The 21,994-nt window shown below is 32.2% G+C and overlaps 1 protein-coding gene across 3 annotated transcripts in view; it reads right to left on the bottom strand.

Moving 5' to 3' along the window:
- SMC6 (Structural maintenance of chromosomes 6) overlaps positions 1 to 11,974 on the bottom strand; it is a 138,251-nt gene extending 126,277 nt beyond the window's left edge. For all 3 annotated transcript variants that reach the window (XM_075382018.1, XM_075382019.1, XM_075382020.1), the window contains exons 1-2: positions 11,858 to 11,974; positions 3,198 to 3,271 (exon numbers count right to left, since the gene is read on the bottom strand). In XM_075382018.1, coding sequence (XP_075238133.1) covers positions 3,198 to 3,245 — 48 coding nt within the window. In that variant the 5' untranslated portion in view covers positions 3,246 to 3,271; positions 11,858 to 11,974. The remainder of the gene's footprint in view (positions 1 to 3,197; positions 3,272 to 11,857) is intronic.
- Between the last annotated feature and the right edge of the window lie 10,020 nt (positions 11,975 to 21,994).

The raw sequence follows: 21,994 nt of genomic DNA, 5'->3' as shown, positions 1-21,994 counted from the left end.
GACATGCCTTACGCATATCTTTCACAATCTGCGCCCCCTGCACATACCTTGAGAGTCCCCCATGTCATCATCGAGGAACTCTGACCCACCCACTCTTGCCTGTGAGCAAGCCAAAGCACCCTAGACATAGTGACTACCTCCCTGGCAGTGAATGTTGCCATGTTTCGTATCCCAAATTTTTTTTTCCTTATATACACAATCTATAAAATACGACATCTTTTATCCTCTTGCCTTTCCTGCCATTTCGAGGCCATACCTCCACCAAACCCATACGTAATACAATTTAATATACAATACTATGTTACTATAATATTACACGATATATAATAATCATAACAATGCCGTACAATAGGATAATACTAAGATACTATGTACCAACACTAAAAACAATGCTACACTGTACATGCTAAGAAATACATAACCTTCTTGTAGCACTCCTCGTTCCGAGTATGACAGGGGGCTTGCCCCCCACCAACCCATACAATATACAACAATACTACCCTAATACCATATTACAAAATTATACAGCACAAAATCATAACAGGACAATACAGTACAACATGTTAACATAATTTACAAAATACACAATAAAATAATAATACTACAAGATACATAATGATAATTGTGACAGTGCTGTGTAACAGGATAAAACTAATATACAATGTAAAAATATTGCAATACAATTTACACCGCAATCACTAAGAAATACGTAACATTACTGTTCCACGTGGTACTACCCTTGTTCTGGGTATGGCAGGTATGTTAATACTAACATTATAAATGCACAATACATAATAATAAACATTACACTATTACACACGTAATTATTACCCAAGATATCAAGGTCATGCCCATTAAAGGACAAAGCCCATACTAAATACAAGGGTTATTTTTTTCAAGGTCCGATCAGTCGTGAAATAAAAACCTGCGCAAAAATCTGACGAACCTTTGTGCATATGTGTTGCGCAGCATCTCTAGTATGGCCTTCAATCACGCCGCGTCACTTTATTTAGTTCTGAACACACAGCTAGCACGTAAACATGTCTACAACAATAGCATCTCCCGCCAAGTGTGAAGTGCGTGCGGTAGTTCGATTTCTTCAGGCTGAGGGGTGTAATGCAGCTGAAATTCATCGACGAATAAGTAATATGTATGGTGAAACTTCAATGAGTGACAGCAAAGTGCAACAATGGTGCAGGAACTTTAAAGCAGGATGTACAGATGTTCATGATGTAGGCGGTCAGGGAAGGAAACTAGTGTCAACCGATGATCTTGTGATCTTGTTGAGCGGATTGAGGACCTTGTTGAGGTGGATTTTCACCTCTTTGCTTACGTGAAACGCTGGCTAGGAGGACAACATTTTGGCACAGACAACGAGCTGCAGACCAGCGTAGAAACATGGCTGAAAACACAGGCGGCTCCATTCTATGATGAGGGTATTGGTAAGTTGGTACCACGCTATGACAAATGTCTAAATCAGAGTGGTGACTATGCAGAGAAGTAGCATAACTATGTATGTACTTGTTACAAATAAAAAATTTTTTATTTTCACTATGGTTTTAATTATGTGACCGATCAGACCTTGAAAAAAAAATAACCCTCGTATACTAAATACAATGCAATACCTACAATACTACAACACTACCCAATACCTGATAATAATACATTACGCTACTTTACATGACAATATGCAATGTATCTAAACAATACTACAATATTACAGCTTACATAAACAAATATACACAGCTATATTGTAAAAAACATGATAATATAATCTACGCACTACATGATACAGTACCATACAAGATACTCTTCACACAGCAACAGAATAGCAATAGCATCCTGATACATCATGGTAGGGAACTCACTGGTACATCCTGTCACATAAGATGTTACGTGAAGCAAGACAATACAAATCGACCTAGCACACTTTTCTTTTAGTAAACTTCCTCTTCCACCTTTTGTTTCAATATGGTATGCGCCAGGTTGACCACTTCTTCTTAGCCTTCCTTGCTCCTTACCATGTGCCCAACCACAGTACTCAGCGTGATATTAACAAACAGTCTGTTTCTCTCAGCTTCCCACCTGTCACACTTGAACCAGGTATTTTCTATGGTATTGTCTTCAGTGTAGTATCTGCAGATCGCTGATTTCCTGCATTTGAATCTCTTCAGGTAGCTGCCGAAGTCACAATGGCCAGAGAATAACTGGGTAAGATGGAAATCAACTTCCCCATGTCTCCACCCCACCCAATCTTTCACTGCAGGAATGAGACATAAAGAACAACTTTCCTTCTCAGTTGTCTCCCATCTCATCTGCCAGCTAGCCATGATTCTATCTCTCACCTCTACCATCAACATCCCACCAAAGTGGAGACCCTGCTCTTCCAGCAGCAGAACTATTGGTGGGGTACTCACAATTACACAAATTGCATCATAGGAGACTGTCCTATATAGGCATGTAGTGCACAGGATCAGTTTCCTATGGATATACTCCAGCAGCATCCTGTTCTTTTGAATCTTTATTCCTCTGATCCACAGGGGAAGCAGATATCATCACCTATGTCACTGTGGTACGATGTAATGTGTGAACTAGCTAGCCAAATCCATGTGGCTAGTTAGTCCATATGAATTTCTTATATATATATAAATGTGTTATATATATATATATATATATATATATATATATATATATAAAATGTAACAAATTTATAATTTTGTTAATTTATATATATATATATATATATATATATATATATAAAATTTGTAATTTTAATTCAAATTTAAAAAATTTTTGGTTTAATTTTTAATTTAGAAGAGGATCTAACAATTTTAAATTTTAAATCTTAAGTACAGTATGAAATGATTTTTAATTTCAATTTTAATATGTAATTTGATACGAATGATTTGTAAAATTTATGTGGAGTAATTGATGATGCAAGTATCTTGTGAAAGTGCTCTTGCATGAATGGAATAAGATAGGTGTCATCCTATTTTATTTTATTTATTAATTCTGTACTTAGGTTGATCAGATTAATATAATATGTCTATATATATATATATATATATATACACACACACACACACACACACACACATAACGATGTTATTGTTTTAATAATAACATCATTGCAGTATGTATAAGTTACATACTGATATTTATATTTACATTTATGATTAATATTTATATTTACATACATTTTTACTATATTCACACAATGAAGATGGACATCCTGAATCATTCATTTTTTTGATACACAATTATAACAGCACTGAAACAAAACATGAAAACAAAGATAGTAGTATTTATATATATTTTACAACTAAAGTCATTATGCATCCATTAATTTAACATGTTTTCTAAACTTCAACTATCAAATAATTATAATCAACTGATATAAAATATTTACATTTAAATAATGTTGAGAATTGATTACAGTCCTCTTTTTTGCATAAGCCTGCTACAGAATTGTTTGTAAGTCCTATTATTACCTATTCTTTTTTTTAGTTTAACCTCCAGGACAACTGTTAGGTATTGCTTCAGAAGATGAGATGAATGATTTGTAGTGTGTGTGAAAATGCCATGCCTGACTGGGATTCGAACCTGGGACCTCCAAATGAAAGGCTAGCAACTCCTATTACCTGTCACATCATATCTCAACTTTACTCTAGTAGAGAAACAGCTAAAATATTTGCAGGTAAAATAAAATTTAAGTATTAAAAAGCAATACAAGGCTAATAAAACTAAAGGAAAATTATTTTTTACAGGTAGCAGCACTGATTAACAGCACATACTGAAATTACCAGGTTTTAATCACAAGAGCAGGGGTTACAGTTTAAAATGCAACATCAATTTCAAGCCCACTGGGCTGGTCTTGTGGTTCTTGTCATTGCAAATCAGCTGATTTCAAAGTTGAGAGTTCTAAGGTTCAAATCCTAGTAAAGGCAGTTACTTTTATACAGATTTGAATACTAGATCATGGATACCAGTATTCTTTGATGGTTGGGTTTCAATTAACCACACAACTCAAAGAATGGTCAACCTGAGGCTGTACAAGACTACAATTCATTTACATTCATACATATCATCCTCGTTCATCCTCTTTAACCTTACAGTGGTTCAGGAGCTAGACCATCAATTTCACATCCTGTTAGGTCCAAAATACTCATTTAATTATTTTAATTATTATAATAATAATATTATTATTATATTATATAAATTATTATTATATTATTATTTTAATTATTTTGCATGAAATGTATACAGCTTCTTATGAAATTCAACTTTTGCTTTTTGCTATTTACTTTTCAAATTCAATATTTTTTTATTTTTTGTATCAACTAAGTAGCTGACTTCAATCATTTGGCAAATAATGGATAATATGTGTAATTATATTCAATTAGGAATTCACCTCAGAGTTTGATTAAATTTTTAATATACTTTATTTAAGACTGAAGTTATTCATTACAATTACAATTATTTGTTGAAAATTCCTTTCACCAGAGTTACGTCCCTCATAATTACAAACAAAGGCAATCATTTTTAAATTTGAGATAGTAAAAAGGCCTTTTTTTTTAGACAACATTGAGCAAATACATATACCAAATATTAAATATTCATAAACCAAATAGCTGTTAAAATAAAACACAAGAACAGCTGGATAATGTAGAAAAACAAAAGGTCACCTTCAATATCAATACCTTCATTATGCCACAGCAAAAGATATATACTTATGAAGGTATTCAGGCTTTCAATTGAACCTCTATCATTATGAATCCTTGACTATATCATTGCACAGGAGTTGAATAGAAGACTATAAATAAATACTTATACAACTGAAAGCCTTAAACACAACTCCTCTGACATCACTCTGACTTTACAGCTAGAAAAAAACTACCAGTCTTGTAAAAGTATTAAAGTGTATAATCATACCCATCACATTTTCATAAATATTTCAATCCTCTTAAACACATGCAATAAAAATTAATCAAAGCCAACTGTAATATAAAACACTTTTTTTATAGGGTCAATCCATTTGAAGTGACCCAAAGGTGGTTGCTTGACCAATTCAAAAAAACTTGAAACTTACCCACTTGTTTAAGGACCTAAAACTATCTTTTTTTTTCTTTTTTTATTTAAGTAGTTTACCTGCGGAGGTCATTTTTGTTATGGTCCACACATCTATTTCTGTGATTGTAAGGATTTATGAAAAAAAAATGTAACTAAAAAACTATTGGTCCAGGAAGGATGAAACAAAAAGCAGTTTATTCATATTTTCTCAATGTAAAAGATTGGTTCGGTGATTTATTTACCTATCTCTCTTCTTTCTATGAGAAAATTACCAATAAATTTGAACATGAAAAATTGTAAAATTTTACTTTTGGTAATTTTTTTCAAGAGGCAGGGATGGCATACACAGTTTGAATTATTTTTTTATATGCAAGTAGTTTTATCATAAATAATATTAATGGTGATATACTTACTCCTAAAATTTTGATGAATTTTTTTAAAAATTGAAATTTTGGCTTCAAATAACTGACAGGACTGGTGATAAAAATCTCAAATTTGTACAAGTTGCAGTGTTTTGTAGATGTTTATGACAAATAAAAAAGTTTCTTGTGTATTGTACTAATAAAAAAGTTATAACCTTTCAAAAATCATGAAAAACCTTTTAAAAGTGATACCATTTTGACTCGCTAAATAAGGGTTCCAAGAAGATTTCTTTTTGATACTTTACTATTTTTGTACTTATTACTGTAGTTGAAATAAGACTCTGAACCATTCAACTGCAGTATTCATGTTATAAAAGGCGCTTGAAGTCATTTCCAGTAGTCAGGAAAATTTATATGCAACATGCTCATTTATGCTTGTTACATCATTTAGCTTTGCAGTTACAGACTGGTCAGTCTAACATTAGTCAGTGACCTGTTCACATCTTTGCAGCGTCTCAAATTTCATCCTGTGTTTGGAAGTGTTTATTAAATAAATAAGTTTTACTTAACTTTCAACTGGTGAGGTGACGTCAAAATGATGGCATGCGACTGGTCGCTACGTGATTACTCCCACCCTCGATCACATAATGAAATGTGCTTTGAAGTAGCTGGTTATTTTTTAGTTATAGTTAGATTGCTGTACACTGAGAAATTTTATAGTGTCTGATTTTTCTCAATCGAGTGTCAGACAACAAATTGATGTGTGCTCACCATAACAATTTCCTTTCGTAGATCAAGTAATGCAAATTTTTGTTTAAATATTAATTTCTTTGGATCTAGTTGTTTTAGTTTTACTAGCAAATCATAATTTTTTCCAGTGTAAAAATGAACGTGAACTGGATGGTTGGGAAAGCAAGGATTCGGATATTGATGAACCAATTACAGGTCAAAATAAGGGACAAGGTGCAAATGGTAATCGAGAATGGGCTAGAAATGGAAATCGTGAGATGGTTGCTGTAGGAAATGAGAACAGGCTGTTGATCGGAATGACTATATTGTTAGCGAACATGATACAGATTCTTAGGTCTAAGTTTCACGAGGTGGTGAAAATGAAGGAACTGATAAACATGGGGAAGTAGATCAAAACGTTTATCTGAATAAATCCAATTTTAGATAGTCTAAAGTAGAACCAAGAAGTGTTTTACTGTATTAAAAAGTGGTGTAAAGTATTAAAGGTATTTTAAAAACCTTTATTCACCTAACAATAACTAAAATTAAAAATTTACTTAATAACGTAAAAAGTAACAAAAAATTAAGGGGTGTAAAAATGAGGTCACCCCACCAAATGTGTTTGTGAAACGTCACTTCACCAACTGAAGGTTAATAATATTATAATTGCAAATTTTAAAATCAGTTATATTTTTACATTATTTTCAAGTAATTTCACATAAAACAATGATAAAACAGTGTACAGTACAATGCCAAAAGAACTCATTAAAATTTGTGAATTTAGAGATTAAAACCAACAACTTATTTTTTTTACGTGTTAATTCAATGTTACTAGTGTTTGTAAATATCATGAAAAAAAATTTTTGTTAAAAATTCAGTCACCTGTATGGACAGTTCGATTGTGACCCTTTGAGAACTCATAAAAAAAGTTTAAGAAAAACTTAACATTACAGCAAGCTCATAAAGAACACATTTTTCCAAATTTAAATTTAGTTCCTGGAAAATCTCTATGTTAACTGCTTCAAAATTTTTTTTTTCCTCAGCACAAAGAGGTAGAGGTATTTTACTCAGCAGAACAAGGAACTAGGAAGTACATCAGAACATTAAAAAACTCATCTATTTTACTGATTGTGCTTCAAGTCACTATAAAAATAAAGAATTTTGCTAATTGTGCAATCACAAAAAAGACCTTGAAGTCAAGTGTCACTTCTTTGGACCATCCCATGGGAAAAACCCCTGTGATGATGGGAGAACAACAAAACGAGAAGTGGCAAAGGCTATTAAACAGAGACACTAAACACTGATTAAAATGTATTCATTTTTTGTTATTACAAGCTGAAAAACATCAAGTATTTTTTGATTAAATTAAATGAGATAGCTAAGATTTCAGAAACTGTTTTGACTGCTGAGAAAGAGTTGTTGGTACTAGAAGCTACAAAAGTATGTTCCTGTGTCAGAAGGCCTTTGTAAGTTGTTACTTTACTTCAAACTCTAAGGACTATGAAGACCATCCTGTGTCAAGTATTGTACTACTTCACTTTAGGAAAATGAATATGTTATTTGTGTGTATGACGATCAGTGGTGGATAGGAGAAGTGGTAGATATTAGCCTCGAAAATGACTATGTGCAGGTTCATTTTTTCCACCCAGCTAGACCACGTACATCATTTTAAAAGTCTCAACAAGACAAAGTGTGGGTACTGATCTGTCAAGTCCTAAGAAAGTTGACATTGCTTTGCTTGAACTAACTAGTGACAGGTTGTTCTCATACAATTTCAAGAGAATTATCAGAAGAGATATCACAGCTGTTGGTTAACCACACTAAATAATAAACTTTCGTTTTAACTAAATAAAAAAAGGTATTTTGTTACAATTAAAATTTTGCTAAAATTTATTTTTTCTTCAATAGTGTTTACAAAAATAAACCAAATAAAAATAAAAATGAATTCTTGGAAAAAGATGTAGGCTACTCATTGAAATATCAGTTTGAGTAAGTTTTACAAGCATTTTTGGATCAAAATTGTATTAGGTTACTGGTATTGGTTAAGTTATCATTAGATTATGACCTATCATCAATAATTTTAAAAAAATATTGAAAACGTCAACTTCAACAACATAGGGGCTCAATATAAAAAAAAATGTTAAGTGCAAAGAAGACAAGAAACCCTCTTACAGCAACAACTTTTTTTTTAAACTGAGACATAGTATAGGATTCTTAAATGAGTTCTTGTTCTACATTTTTCCATAGGACTACCATCAAAGTCAATGTTGCTGTAGAGGGTTTTTAAGTGTTCATTGTACCTTTACCTTTGAAACTGATGTTAGAATAATGTGGAATTTAATGTAATTGGAACAGTTTTGTTTCTTAATTCAGGAGTACCGTGTTTGTCTGGTGACTGCTTTTTGGGAATGATTTATTTTATTTGTTGTTTTTAAGGCTACGTTATAACCAGGACTTTTTAATTTATGAGTAAAATTTTCCAAGTTTTTATTACAGATGTTAATGTGATATATTATTTGTTTTGTTTACCCTTACTTTCACCTTTATTAATTTTGTGTAGAATATATTAATGAGCATGGTAGAGTTAATATTAATTTACGTATAAATGGAATACCCATAGATTATATATATATTATGAATATTCAATGTAATATCTATGAAAGTGCTGCTATCTATTGCAGCTTTTATAAGTAGATCTCCCTCAAAATTGAACTGTAGGTTGATAAAGTTGAATTTTTGCCTGTATATATATATATATATATATATATTTTTTTTTTTTTTTTTTTTTTTTTTTTTTTTCTACAATATCTACATTTTTATTTATATTGCCTTTTTTAATTCCAATATTTCTAAATTGGTATTAAAATCGGAGATAGAATGTTTATTGTTTATAAGGTGATCCACAACATTAGAAAAGCCCAATTTTTTGTTTTTATGTCTAAAATGTTGATATTTTACATGAACATTTTAGACATAAAAATATAAATAGCTTTAAACGATTTATTGGTTTTAGCAACAGATAATAAAAAAATATATATATTTATTTGATTTATAAAATATATATATCAAAAACAGTTTACCAGCAAGAGTGCAGAATTCGATAATGCTTCTTACCTCTTATGCTTATTATTTTATTTTTAATAGCGCTTTCGAGTACTGTAAAATACATTACTATATTTGTGGCTAGCCATATAATAAAAAAATTTTTAATTTTTTAATATTTATGACTGCATATTTTTATATATTATAGTTTTAATCATTTGAATTTAATGTGTGATTTGAAAGAAAAAGTTTAACTGGTGATGAGGGAAACCCTCAAAAGCACTATTAGAAAAAGTAATAAGCATAAGGTAAGAAACATTATCGAATTCTATACTCTTGGTGGTAAACAGTTTCTATACTTCTGTCTTTTAGATATAAGTACAGAGGAGAATATGGACAAATACAATAACAAAAGAATTATTTTTGCTAAGTTAAAATATACATATATATATATATATATATATATATATATATATATATATATATATATAGGAAAAAAGATTTTTACCCTTTTTTAGGGTTTTTGGTCTCTTTTATAATTATATATAATAGTGTATGAATATTCTTAGCTAGATAAGTACATTAGTTTGTGCTAGTTATTATGGTTTTGAGTTGTGTTGTATGTGGTCTTCAAGTGACATGCAAGTTCAAATGATTGAATTTAAAACTTAACAGGTTGAGTAGTATTTGTATGTTTTGAACATACAGTTGAACAGCATTCTGTACAGTTCAGCATTCAGTTAAAAGTATACTTCTGTTGACTGTTTTTTGTGAAGTCAAGAAAATTTATTTATTTTATTAATTTGACTGTAAGGTTCAATTTGTGGCTTTTTGTTTTTGTGTTTTTAACTGTTTACATTGTCTTACACGGCAATGGTATGGTGACTGCAACATATGTATGTTGAATATACTTAAGTATGCAAAACAATATAATGGACATATTATTTATTTATATACTGGTATATTATTTTGCAAATATGGGTTTCTTCTATTATGAATCGTTGACTTAAGAAAGATAATGGAAGTAGTGGAACCCACAGGGAAATCCCCCTCAAAATGCAATATTACTTACACATCTTATTTACTTATCTGTTAAGGGTAAGAGCCAATATGAAACGTTATTGGAATCGACAATATGCTATATCTACATCAGTGAAAACAATATGTAGCATGTTTTTTTTAATATTCTGTTTGGCAGAATCATACATAATGACATATTTTTTTTAAAGAATTTTTTTAACATTACTTCTATAGTTTACTTCTAATAGATTATATAAAAAAAAAAATTTTAAACAGAATTTTTCTGTTAAAATCTACTATGTCCAGCAGATAATGTACTATGTCTAGACATTGTTGAAAAAATATAAGTTCCTCATGACTCGCTAGATGGTATTAGTATTTTATACAACCCTGGTATAGGAAAGTACAATGTCTGCTGGGGATATAATATTTTGCTAATATTAGAAATAAAATTAGAACATACAAATTAAGACATTTGTTACTATCCCAGAATTTCATATTTAAGGTTAATAGACAAGGTTAGGTTAAATTTGATCAGATATCATATGAAGTTCAGTACACGAAATCGTTAGTTATCTAACCTTAGCCTAAAATTAATCTTGGTTGATTTATAATAATAAAACATGATATGGCATACTGTCGACTAAAAAACATTGATTCATTACTAGATAATAAACAAGACTGAGATTCATTTGTAGCAAAGACGTAGTACAGTGTCTGCTAGACATATAATGGAGTTTTTTGTATTTTAATCATTTTGCATATGGATGTGAAGAATATAGAGCAGGTTGCTAACTGATAAAACTGTACCTATTAAGACACAACAATCTTAGTTTTGAAAAAAGTAAAAAGGGTACTTTTCAATAACTATTGAAAATTAGGCAAATTGATGCAGAGAAAATCAGAAAAAACAAGTTACTGCTACAACTATACTACGATAACCAAAATTGACAATAACCAAGGTTACTCTGTAACTGAAGAAATGGTTATGGTAAAAATATTATATGGGAAAGTTAGACTGGAATTTACTAAGCAACATCTCTAACAGGTAGACAGACTTCCAAGTTTCAGTTCAAAATCTTTTGATGAGAACAAAAGAACTGTTAAAGGGTATCGATAAAATATAGATACAGGCTAACTTATTTTAAAAGCAGTTAACAAAACCTAAGAATGAGCTACCTATTTTTCCTGTTACTATTTTCAGAGTATTCATAAAATGGGTGACAAGTTACACTGATCTAAGCAAATGGTAAACTTTTTTATAAATTGGCGAAAAGTATAATTAACCACGTAAATAAGTAAAAAATGTAAATCGCTGAAAATCGAAATGTTAATTTTATGAATACGACTACATTAGTCATGTAAGCAAAATCAAGTAACTGAAACTTAGTAGCTAATTTCAAAGCAACATCAGAATACTATGACAATGAATTTCAACTTTTATTCTCTAAATACAATCGTCTTCCATTCCACTAACATAATGTACTGCATACGTAAATTTTCGCATGTCTTAATCGTTAAAACATGAAAGCATCATAAATAAACGTGTACATATTAATAACGTAAATTATTATGATTAGATAATGTAACTGAAATACTAAAATACAGTTAACACTAACATCATTAAAACTTACCTAACAAGAACCAACGGCAGGTTGTTTTCAACCAAAATTAAAGAGTTACATACTCACAATTTAGACAATACAGATATTAACAAGTTAGTAAGGGGAGAATCGTGAACGAGTCGTTCCTTCGATTCGATTCTTTATGCTGAACGAAAGAATCGAGAATCGGTTTGCAGAGAATCGATTCTTTTCAATGTGATGGTTTGGCGACGGGAAACCATCGCTTCGCTTCATAAAAATCGTTTTTATGCATAGCTTGTAATGGGGGGATCCTCCTACCATACCAAATTCTAGCTTACGTTTATTTTATTTATTTCTTTTTCCTGTTTAGCCTCCGGTAACTACCGTTTAGATAATTCTTCAGAGTATGAATGAAGATGATACGTATGAGTGTAAATGAAGTGTAGTCTTGTACATTCTCAGTTCGACCATTCCTGAGATTGTGGTTAATTGAAACCCAACCACCTAAGAACACCGGTATCCACGATCTAGTATTCAAATCCGTGTAAAAATAACTAACTGGCTTTACTAGGACTTGAACGCTGTAACTCTCGACTTCCAAATCAGCTGATTTGGGAAGACGCGTTAACCACTAGACCAACCCGGTGGGTTTGCGTTTATTTTATTTATTTATTGTTTTCCACACGTGACGCGCATAACTTATTACATCACCATCACTAATGCTTATTGCTCTTTTAGGCTGTTTTGAATGTAAAGAAAAAAAGCTATGTTTTATCGTTAGATTATTTGATTAAAGCTAAAAAATCATATTTAAAATTTAAAAAACTCAGTAAGAAAAATAAATAGAAGTTAAAGTTTTATTAATTGAGATTTTATTTTTATATTGGTGCTGTGAAACATAGCTTTTAACATAACTTTGTGTATGTTTCTTCTTTATTCCATATTAAATAAGAATTGACAGGAATTGCAATTGATTGGGAAATAAATGAAAAAATATTTGTATGTGTAACAGATAATGCAAGCAATATGAAAGTCACAATACTATTAACTCAATGGTAACATTTCCTTTCTATTGCTTACACTTATAATTTAATAGTCTGAGTCAATTTGGATCCAATTAAGAGCATTACTCAGAAAGTAAAAATTACTGCAGAACATTTCCATAGAAGTTCTCTAGCCACCAGCAAATTGATCCCCATGCAGGAACAACTGAGACTCGGAATAAAACCAATAAAATATAAAATAGATGTTATAACTCGTTGGAATAGTATGGTAGATATGTTACAAAGGATTTTAAATCTGTAAGAACCATTAGAAGCAGCACTCAGTTTATTACACAATCCTGTCGAAAATCTGTTACAAGGTGAATGGCGTATAATTCCAGAAATTATAAAGATTTTTAAGCCTTTCAAATTATTAACAGAAGAAATGCCGTCTAAAAATGAAGTCACAATACCAAATGTTTTGACAGCCACAATAGCGTATTAAAAATAATGATTAATTTGTTTAATTGTCTTAAACAATGAATTGACAAAAACTTTACTTTAAAAATTAATTTCAGAAATTAATAACAGATTTAAAAAATTTTCGTACAACATCTTGTTGAAAGTGGCTCTTTTGGATCCTAGATTCAAAAGGCAAGAGTTTAGTGATTTGTCTTAAAATGAATATGCCAGACTCTATTAAAGTTGATTTACAAAAAACATCACTGACACGAATGGTGCTGGAAGACCAGAGGGAAGAGCCAAAACATTCAGATGGAATAGATGAAGTTTCCATCTGGATGAGGTTTGACTAGGACAATGAAAAATTCCTCTGTATCCACAGTTGCTGCCAGTATCATGTCGATGAGGCAATATATTGAAGAAAGGTTACTCAATAGGAAAGAAGATCCACTACGTTGGTGGCGTACACAGCCAATTTTATACCCAGAATTTGCTAATTAAGCAAAAAAATTTTTTTTTCTGTTACGGCTACATCAGTGCCAACAGAAAGAGTTTTCTCCAAATCAGGACAAATATTATCCAAAAGACGTGCATCATTAAAACCAAAAAAAATGGAAAAAACATTATTTTTAAACGACAACGGAAGATTATTTGATTAAGTTAAAAAATCATATTTAAAATTTTAAAAACTCAGTAAGAAAAATAAATAGAAGTTAAAGTTTTATTAATTGAGATTTTATTTTTATATTGCGATATTTTTATATTGGTGCTGTGAAACATAGCTTTAAAGTTACAATAATTTAATTTAATTTGAAATAAATCAAATTTGAGGAAAATTTATTCTGAGAAAATCTATTTAAGTAATGTTAACTGAACATGAAGAGTTTATGAAGTTTGGTTTTTATTAAAAACAAAACATAGGTAACCGAAACTTCTTAGAAATATACTGTTACAATTTAAAACTGAAACAAGAATGATTTCAACAATGGAAAATATTGAGAAACTAGGTGTTAAAAAATATTAAAAAGTAAAATTCATTATTTGGAGAGTTTTTAAAAAAATAAATTGAGAAACTTTTATTATGTTAAGATGGCAGTAATAGCAGCTGACCAACAACTGACTTTCATTTAGAATATTTGAAAAGTTTTGCACGATTTCAAAAATGAAGAAAATTACAGTAATTGGTACAATTTTGTGTAAGTATAATTTTCAGTTTTTAAATGGAGAATATATAGATGTATTTTTTTTTTTTTACTAGTAGCGCAATGGAAATACACTAGCCGCACATCGTGGATATTCCCTGTTAAGAAATATTTCTTGGATTACTGTATTTTGAATTTTCTTGGGATTCCATCATGATCTTATTCAGTTGAATTTTATCAACAAGGCCTTTTCAATGAAGAAGGGAACATAATTCAGGAAGTTCAACATAAGCCAGGGCTCAGTACTAAATTAATTTCAAATTGTGTAGGTTTGCGCAGTACAGTATAATGAATACTTTATGAAAAAAATCAACCTGCACCCGTTGCAGTTTATTACAAATTTACTGCTTGCAGACCTTTCGGATCAGATTTTATGCACCTGGCTTCAAGATAATCATAATAAAATATGTACTATTTTATTCACTGAAGTGACAATTTTTCAAGAGCTGGAGTTAATAATTTGCAAAGCAATCACCATTGGTATTTAAAAAACTCGCATTACAGTAGAAAGTTGTTTACAACACAATTCTTAGTCCAGTGTTTGGTATAGTAATATTGGCAACCATATTATTGAATCATTTAATTTCTGTAGATTGCCTTTCAGCAAATGTGTAATTTAAATTTCTTAGAAAATAATTTCTCACCTCTTTTAAAAGGCATCCCACTACTAATGAGACAAAAAATGACCTATCAACATGTTGGGGCTCCAACTTATTTTTGTCAAGAATTTAGTTATTATTTGGATAAAAGTTTACTAACTGGATCTTGCAAGATGGACCTATCAATTAGCCTCCTAGGTCACCTGACCTAAAAATGGAATAACTACCTATGGGGTATATGAAATCATTAATTTACAAACAAAAAATAACATGAAAAGAATTGGTGTCCAGAATTGTCAACCCAGTTGAAATTATACAAAACAATTCTGATATATTAAGAAAAAAAATTCAAGGAATTTTAAATCAAATAGAATACCGAATAAACAATGAAGGATATTTTGAATTATGGTAATAATAAGTTTGTAATAAGCTTTTTTTATTTATTTTAAATGGATTTTCCCTTGAGACCTTATAAACAATTTTTTTTTCTTACATCCTATTAAAAAAAAGTAATAAATTATTTTTGAAGGGCAGAAAATTTTAAAATGTGTTGTCCATAATAAAATAGCTCCTTACATTTAACTACTACATGAAATATACACAAACCCCTTTAAATGCTGCTATATAGGCTAGAGTAAAATAATTTAAAAAACAAAATATTTTAATTTTAAATCGTATTCACAAAGCAATTATTATTGAAATTAAGTTTAGCACATTATTTCACTTGGGTGAACCAAATCATATTAGATTATATATGTTTTGATGCCACAAAAACACAAAATAATAATTAATATAATTAATATGGGTAAAAACTGTTAACATACACAAAAATATTTCATGAGAAAAATCTAACAAATTTTTTCTTTACTTCATGGGCTGTCATTTCATGTTGAAATTGACATAGTTATTAGACCCCATTCATGATTAAGAAAATAGTTTTAGAAGCTCTGTACTATTCCGAAGAATTTTTTTTCATCTATTTAGTTTTTTTATTAAATTCCTGTTAGAAAAGAGCCTTATCACTTTTGTTAATAATGTACATAATTTTTCAGGGACACTCCACCAGGGCATATCAGTTAAACTGTGTTAAATTTGTCTACAGATATATTATGGTAGAAATCATGAGAGGGTGCTATCATTTTATGACTAAATTCACTATATAAGGATATCCTGTATGGTGAGACCATGACTGTACAAACATACTTGGTTTCAGAAACAAAGTTTCAATGTAAGCCCAGAAGAAAATGTTTCTATAATAGTTTGGTCCACGATTTCTACATCAACACAATTTCTCTTTTAAACTTTCAATATAACTGCTAAAGGTTCCTGTAAATTTTTTACTCTGAGGCCTTCCCATTAATTGCACAAAAATTTTTCAGCTTTCACACACTTGAGAGATTGAAATCCTAATACGTAAGTATTTCCCTTTTTTCCCAACTTGAGTCACAGCAGATTTGACCAGCAATTTTGAGTTGTATCTAGCAGAAAAAATTTCTACAAGTTTTTCTCACAAAGATTATTTTCAATGTTAAATCTTGTCATGAGGAACACGCCCTATGAAGCTCTTATACCATGAATTAGAAAATGTTATGATCTGTTAAAGAGACTCTTAATCTTTTTTGTTGTGAGGCCTTATGACAGATTTTGTGTTTATTATATACAACTGCAGTCAAAGCTGTTCTGGGATTAACCATCTGAGTGAAGTTATATCACCATCCTATGAATTTTTTAATATTATTTTTCATTCTGACTGACAACAAAAAATACTTATTACATTGCAGTGTTCTGAAGCTTCCTAATATTTTTATTAAAAATTATGGATTTCTCGCTCTGGATTTCTCGCTCAGACTGTTCTTGTTACAGTTATGTATAATTATATTTATTCTTTTAATCCACAGATCTTAGCAATGTTTCTCAGTCATTCTTTTTTTATAATTTCAACACTTCGGTTTATAGTGAGTTAAGCCTGGCCTAACAAAATTCTTAATGAATTCTTGAAATTATGGAGTACAGTTCCATCTGTAATTTTCAATCCTAACTCAAAATTTTATTTCTCCATTTTATGCAGTGGAAAAAACAATGGAATCTCAACCTTTTCTCTAGCTTCTTACCTTTAAAGATTTATGAGACTTTAGGAACTTGGCTTCAAATATGTCTGCATGCTAGCATTGTGATTTGCTTATCTGTTTCATTTACTTCCAGGCAGGTCAGACCTAAGATTCCCTTGTTATTTTAAGTTCCATAGCCTTCTTTTGCATTTCAAAAATATATACACAGTTGTAACTTCATGGAGGTCATATCATGAATCCATTTAATGAGTTTTCCATTAGTTTCAAATTACAAAAAAGATGCTAACCAATAAATATTATTGGTTAGTTTCAAGATGGAGATAAAATAAAAGTCTTTACTGGTTTACCTACAAGGCCTGTGTAACTATTGTAATTTTTATCTGTTAATCTACTACATACTTAATCAAATTTTAAAGAAAGTGAATTTTTGGAACTGATTCTCACTTCTTTATTTAATTTTTTGATAAACAAAGGTATTTGGCCATTTATTTAGTCATATTCAATAAATAAATTTTCATCAGTGTTTGAATCTCAAGCTTCCTTATTACATAAATATTGAAGCTGTCTCTCTCTCCCCCAAAATGGTTATGGTCACAATTATGGTTGAGACCATAATTGTGATGTGAATTAAATACTTCTACATATTTTAAGGATGGGGGAAAATGATAAATAATTTCTCCCCTGTTTGACTTTTAAACACAAAATTTGTTTTTTGTACCTACTCTGCTTGAGGAGTTGAATCAATCTAACAATTACAAAAGTATAAGCTTAAGGCTAAGTCTGATATAAAAGTCATCTATGAGTTTTTCTCTTCAAGCTCTTTGAAATATAGATCCTTTCTTGGAAATTATGCAATTTGGAGGTATAGTACCATAAATTAAAATATTTACTTTTCATTCGAAATGGGAACTGAAAAAGTTCATTTTGGTTTTATTTTATTTTATTTTATGCAAAGCCATATTATGATGAAATTTGTACATACTATATTCACTTTTCATTTCCAATATTTTTTGCTACTCACCTTGGGAAGGTGAGATCAAAATTTAGCACTTTTTTCTTTTATTTCATCTTGGAAATAGTTATTAATCACTTCTCGATTACTAAGGTTTCTTCTACTTGTATTAAAAAATTACAAAAGAATTGAATCTGAATGTTCCAGACCTAACAGTGTGATTTATCTCTATTCACCCAAAAATGTTGTTGACAAAGCTGTTCTGTGCTATCTTTTTCTCTAAGTTCTCTTCTTTACCAAACGATCATTTATTTATGGGTAGAGTCTTCTGGAGAGACAAAGCACAATTTAGTGAACAGTATTAAGAGTGTCAAAACAAGTACACAATTTTTGTAGTTTTTCTCTTCCTGGGCTTTTACCTTCCAAATCATTCTCATTGTAAATGAAGTGAAGGTTTAGTTGGAACTACGCTCTCCCATCTAGTCGTTAGATTTTTCTGTATTTTTGTCATTTATTTCAAATCACAGTCTGTAAAAAAGGCCCTCATTGAAGCTCAAAAAGAAGGCCTCAAGCTTTCTTCTTAAACGTTTCTGATTCTTGTTCTTCTGTCCTTGTAATTTTATAGCTTCTTTTCAGCAGATGCTCTTAACAGTAGAACTCTATAACTTTTCTCTACTTCTGTTGAGGGACTAAGCACCTCCATAAAGGCTGGCTACCCAGTGTGTTTAATGGTTCCATCAATTTCAATACATGTCAAACTAAAAAGATCCATTGCTAGTTTTTGCTTAGTAGCCTCCTTCATGTCACAAAAAGACTGAGAGGAGTGTGTCCCTCACAGAGGTTACTTTCCAATTTTTTTTTACTTTTCCTTAAATTTTGAATGATGGGGAAAAAAGATCCCCATCGTTTATCGCTGAGACTTGCTTATATTTTAGAATTTGTCCTTAATACATCAATAATTTTCAATGTTTTTTTAGCACTGCAGCCCATTGGGGAATTAGATATCAATTTGTGTTTCTTCTTATATTATTTCCCATCATGTCCAACAAAAAAGGTTCTCATTGTTTTTGTGATCCAATGCCTTCTTTTTATCATGTAAATGTTGTGGACGTTGTTCCTAATGGTGTCATCATAACTGTTTCATTAGATTCTTGGATCTTAAGTAATTTTTTACAGCAAAAAACGTTTAGTGGTTAAACCGCTTATGAGAGATGTAGCCCTGTTTGGCCTACGGTTTTGAGAATAATGAACAGGCTGAATAAAAAATGTTTAGTTTTCATTTTTTCACTCTGAAGCTTCCTTCTACATTCTAAGAAAAGTCTGCGGCAAGTGTGCTCTCATGAAAGTAAGTTTGTCAATTTCTCCACAAGTTTCGGTGCATGGGAATAAGAAAAGGTCCTTGTACCAGACAGTATAAAAACTTTAACTCACATAAAGCTTTGTATTAGTAATTGAGATGGTAAACATACTTCACTCTAGTTGAAGAAGATTTAATTAAATGATATAAAAAAAATATTGTTGTAATGAAATACAAATCTCTGCAGTATTAAAACTTTATCAGTAATTATCTAGCTTTGCATTATGTTCCTTCACACAAAAAAGTTGCATGTAAATATACCAGAGGGTAAAAGGGCTGCATATGGTTAAAATCTCCCAACATGTTATGTTGCACGAGCAACAGTTTTATTTTAGCATGCTTTACCTAATGCAATTCATTGTTTTGTTGGTCTACTTCTTTCATTACACTATCCAATGACATGGATATTGGATTTGATACTTAGATATTGGTTTAAATACTTAATTACTAATTTTATTCATTTAAATTTTACCCTTATTTAAGGTAAGTAAAATTAAAGGAATATAAAAATAGAGATATAGTCACATTCTTGGGTTCGCCCTAAGTTTGTAGAAAGGAAGACAGCGAGTATGGCTCGACCCCCATAGTAGTCAGGCTAGGGTTTCTCTGGCTAGTATAGAAGACCAGCTGGTACCAGTTCGGCCTGGGCGCAAGAGGAGAGCGGAGATATCACCATTCCCCTCTTGCTCGGAGAGTGAGCTCTCTGAGGTAGAGGAAAGGATTCCCATCCGGGAAAGTAGACGAGATCCATTGGTGGAGGATTTTGTGGCTTCCCAGGGTAAAACTGGCAGCTCATGTGCAATGCTGGCAGCGGCTCATCAGAGCCTAGATAACCTCTTCGATTTTATCAAAGGCCCCCGCAGCGACATCGCTGGTGCGAGAAGTAGGACGTTGCCACGTTTGCAGCATATTAAGCTGTCTGCTTTGGCAGATGGCTTTGAGAAGTTGGCCTCCAAGCCCGCGGAGGTCAAAGTTCAGATCCCGACGCCTACTCCGAGACAGCAAATGCGTTATGCCGATGTTGTCAAGGACAAGCGTGAGACTAGTCAAACCTCGAAGCAGCCCGAGGTGATCTTTGTTAACAAGCCTGAGGGGTCTACTAAAACTAGTAGACAACCCAAGGAGGATTTTCATGTCGCTCTTCGTAGAGAGCAGAAAAAACTCAAGATTAAGGAAATCAAAGAGACCAGCAAGGGTCTGGTAATGGTTGCAAACAACAAGGAGACTGTCCAGGTCATCACGGAGTCTCCTGAGGTGCAAAAGCTCGAGGTTAAGGTCGATCCGAAGCGCAAACGTAGGCCCCGGATCATTGTCTACGACATTGACCGGCGGCTATCCGATGAGGAGGTTCTGTCTCTCGTGAAGGAGCAGAACACCGAAATGGATGAGGCCGAATTTAAGAAAGAGTGTAGGCTACTCTTTAACACGGGGAAGCGTGATACCCAGCGGTATCACGGTGTATTTGAACTCGGTGCTGGTCTCTTCCAGAAGTTTGTTTCAGAGGGTAGGTTGTTCGTCGATTTCACTTCCTGTAGGGTCAAGGAGTACATTGATGTGCAAAGGTGCTTCAAGTGCTGTCGTTTTGGTCACAGGTCCAAATTCTGTAAGTATGCGTCGGTCTACGCGCATTGTGGCGAGGAAGGTCACAAGCGCACCGACTGTCCGCAGAAAGCCGAGGCTCCATTGTGCGTCAACTGTAAAAGGTTGCGCAAAGAGTGCAAGCATTCAGTCAACAGTAAGGACAGTGGCTGTTACTTACGTGCGGTAGAATTGTACTTCAATTCCTTGGATAGTTAGTATCCTCCTGAAGCTTTGTGTTTGCACACAGAGTTAGGAAAGTTGTTGTGGGTTTTGGGGTTGTTTTCAAACCGCTCATCGTAAGTTGGGTGATCTGCCAGGTCATGTAGTTGTTCTGTGTTAATATGATCCATCTCATTTCTGATGCGGAAGGCTGTATGTATTGTTTCTGCGATGCCAAATAGCTTCTTTGGCAATTTAATTTCCGACCGCGGGTTTCTGGTGGTAAGGCTCTGCTTGCAGAGTCGATTCCGCATCGGACATGAGTGGGATCCACTCATGTCCACTGGGACTAAGAACCTAAAGACCGGATCGGTCTTTAGGTTCTTAGTCCCAGTCTCAGACTGGGTTGCCGCATTCTTGATGGTGTTGGCCTGGCAGAGATTAGGTATCCTAGCGGTTTGTGCCGCTGTATCTATACTTGACTAGCCTGTGCTTCTCTAACCTGTGTTGGCGTTTGCGGGTGCCTTGTCCTATAGGTTTCTCGGGTGGCTATGGTACCACCCAGGCAGTTCAACTGGCCAGAGGTAGACGCTTTGGCACCGGCCTCGGTTAGATTTGCTTTAGTTTCAATGGGGGTTGTGCCCGGGGAGTTTACTCCCCGAGTACGATTTACTAACTTTAGCATGGCAATTGGTCGAATTGGAGTGCACACTTATTAAGGGGGTAATAAGTAAATGTTGGTTGCGATCAACCTAGAGCTATTCCAAGCGGTCCTCAAAAGTAGAACTGTAGTGGGAGACTAGAGGTTATACTCAGCTCCC

The sequence above is a fragment of the Lycorma delicatula genome, chromosome 1 (genome assembly GCF_047948215.1).
Source record: "Lycorma delicatula isolate Av1 chromosome 1, ASM4794821v1, whole genome shotgun sequence".
NCBI lineage: Eukaryota > Metazoa > Arthropoda > Insecta > Hemiptera > Fulgoridae > Lycorma > Lycorma delicatula.
This window is presented reverse-complemented; position numbering and strand designations above follow the sequence as displayed.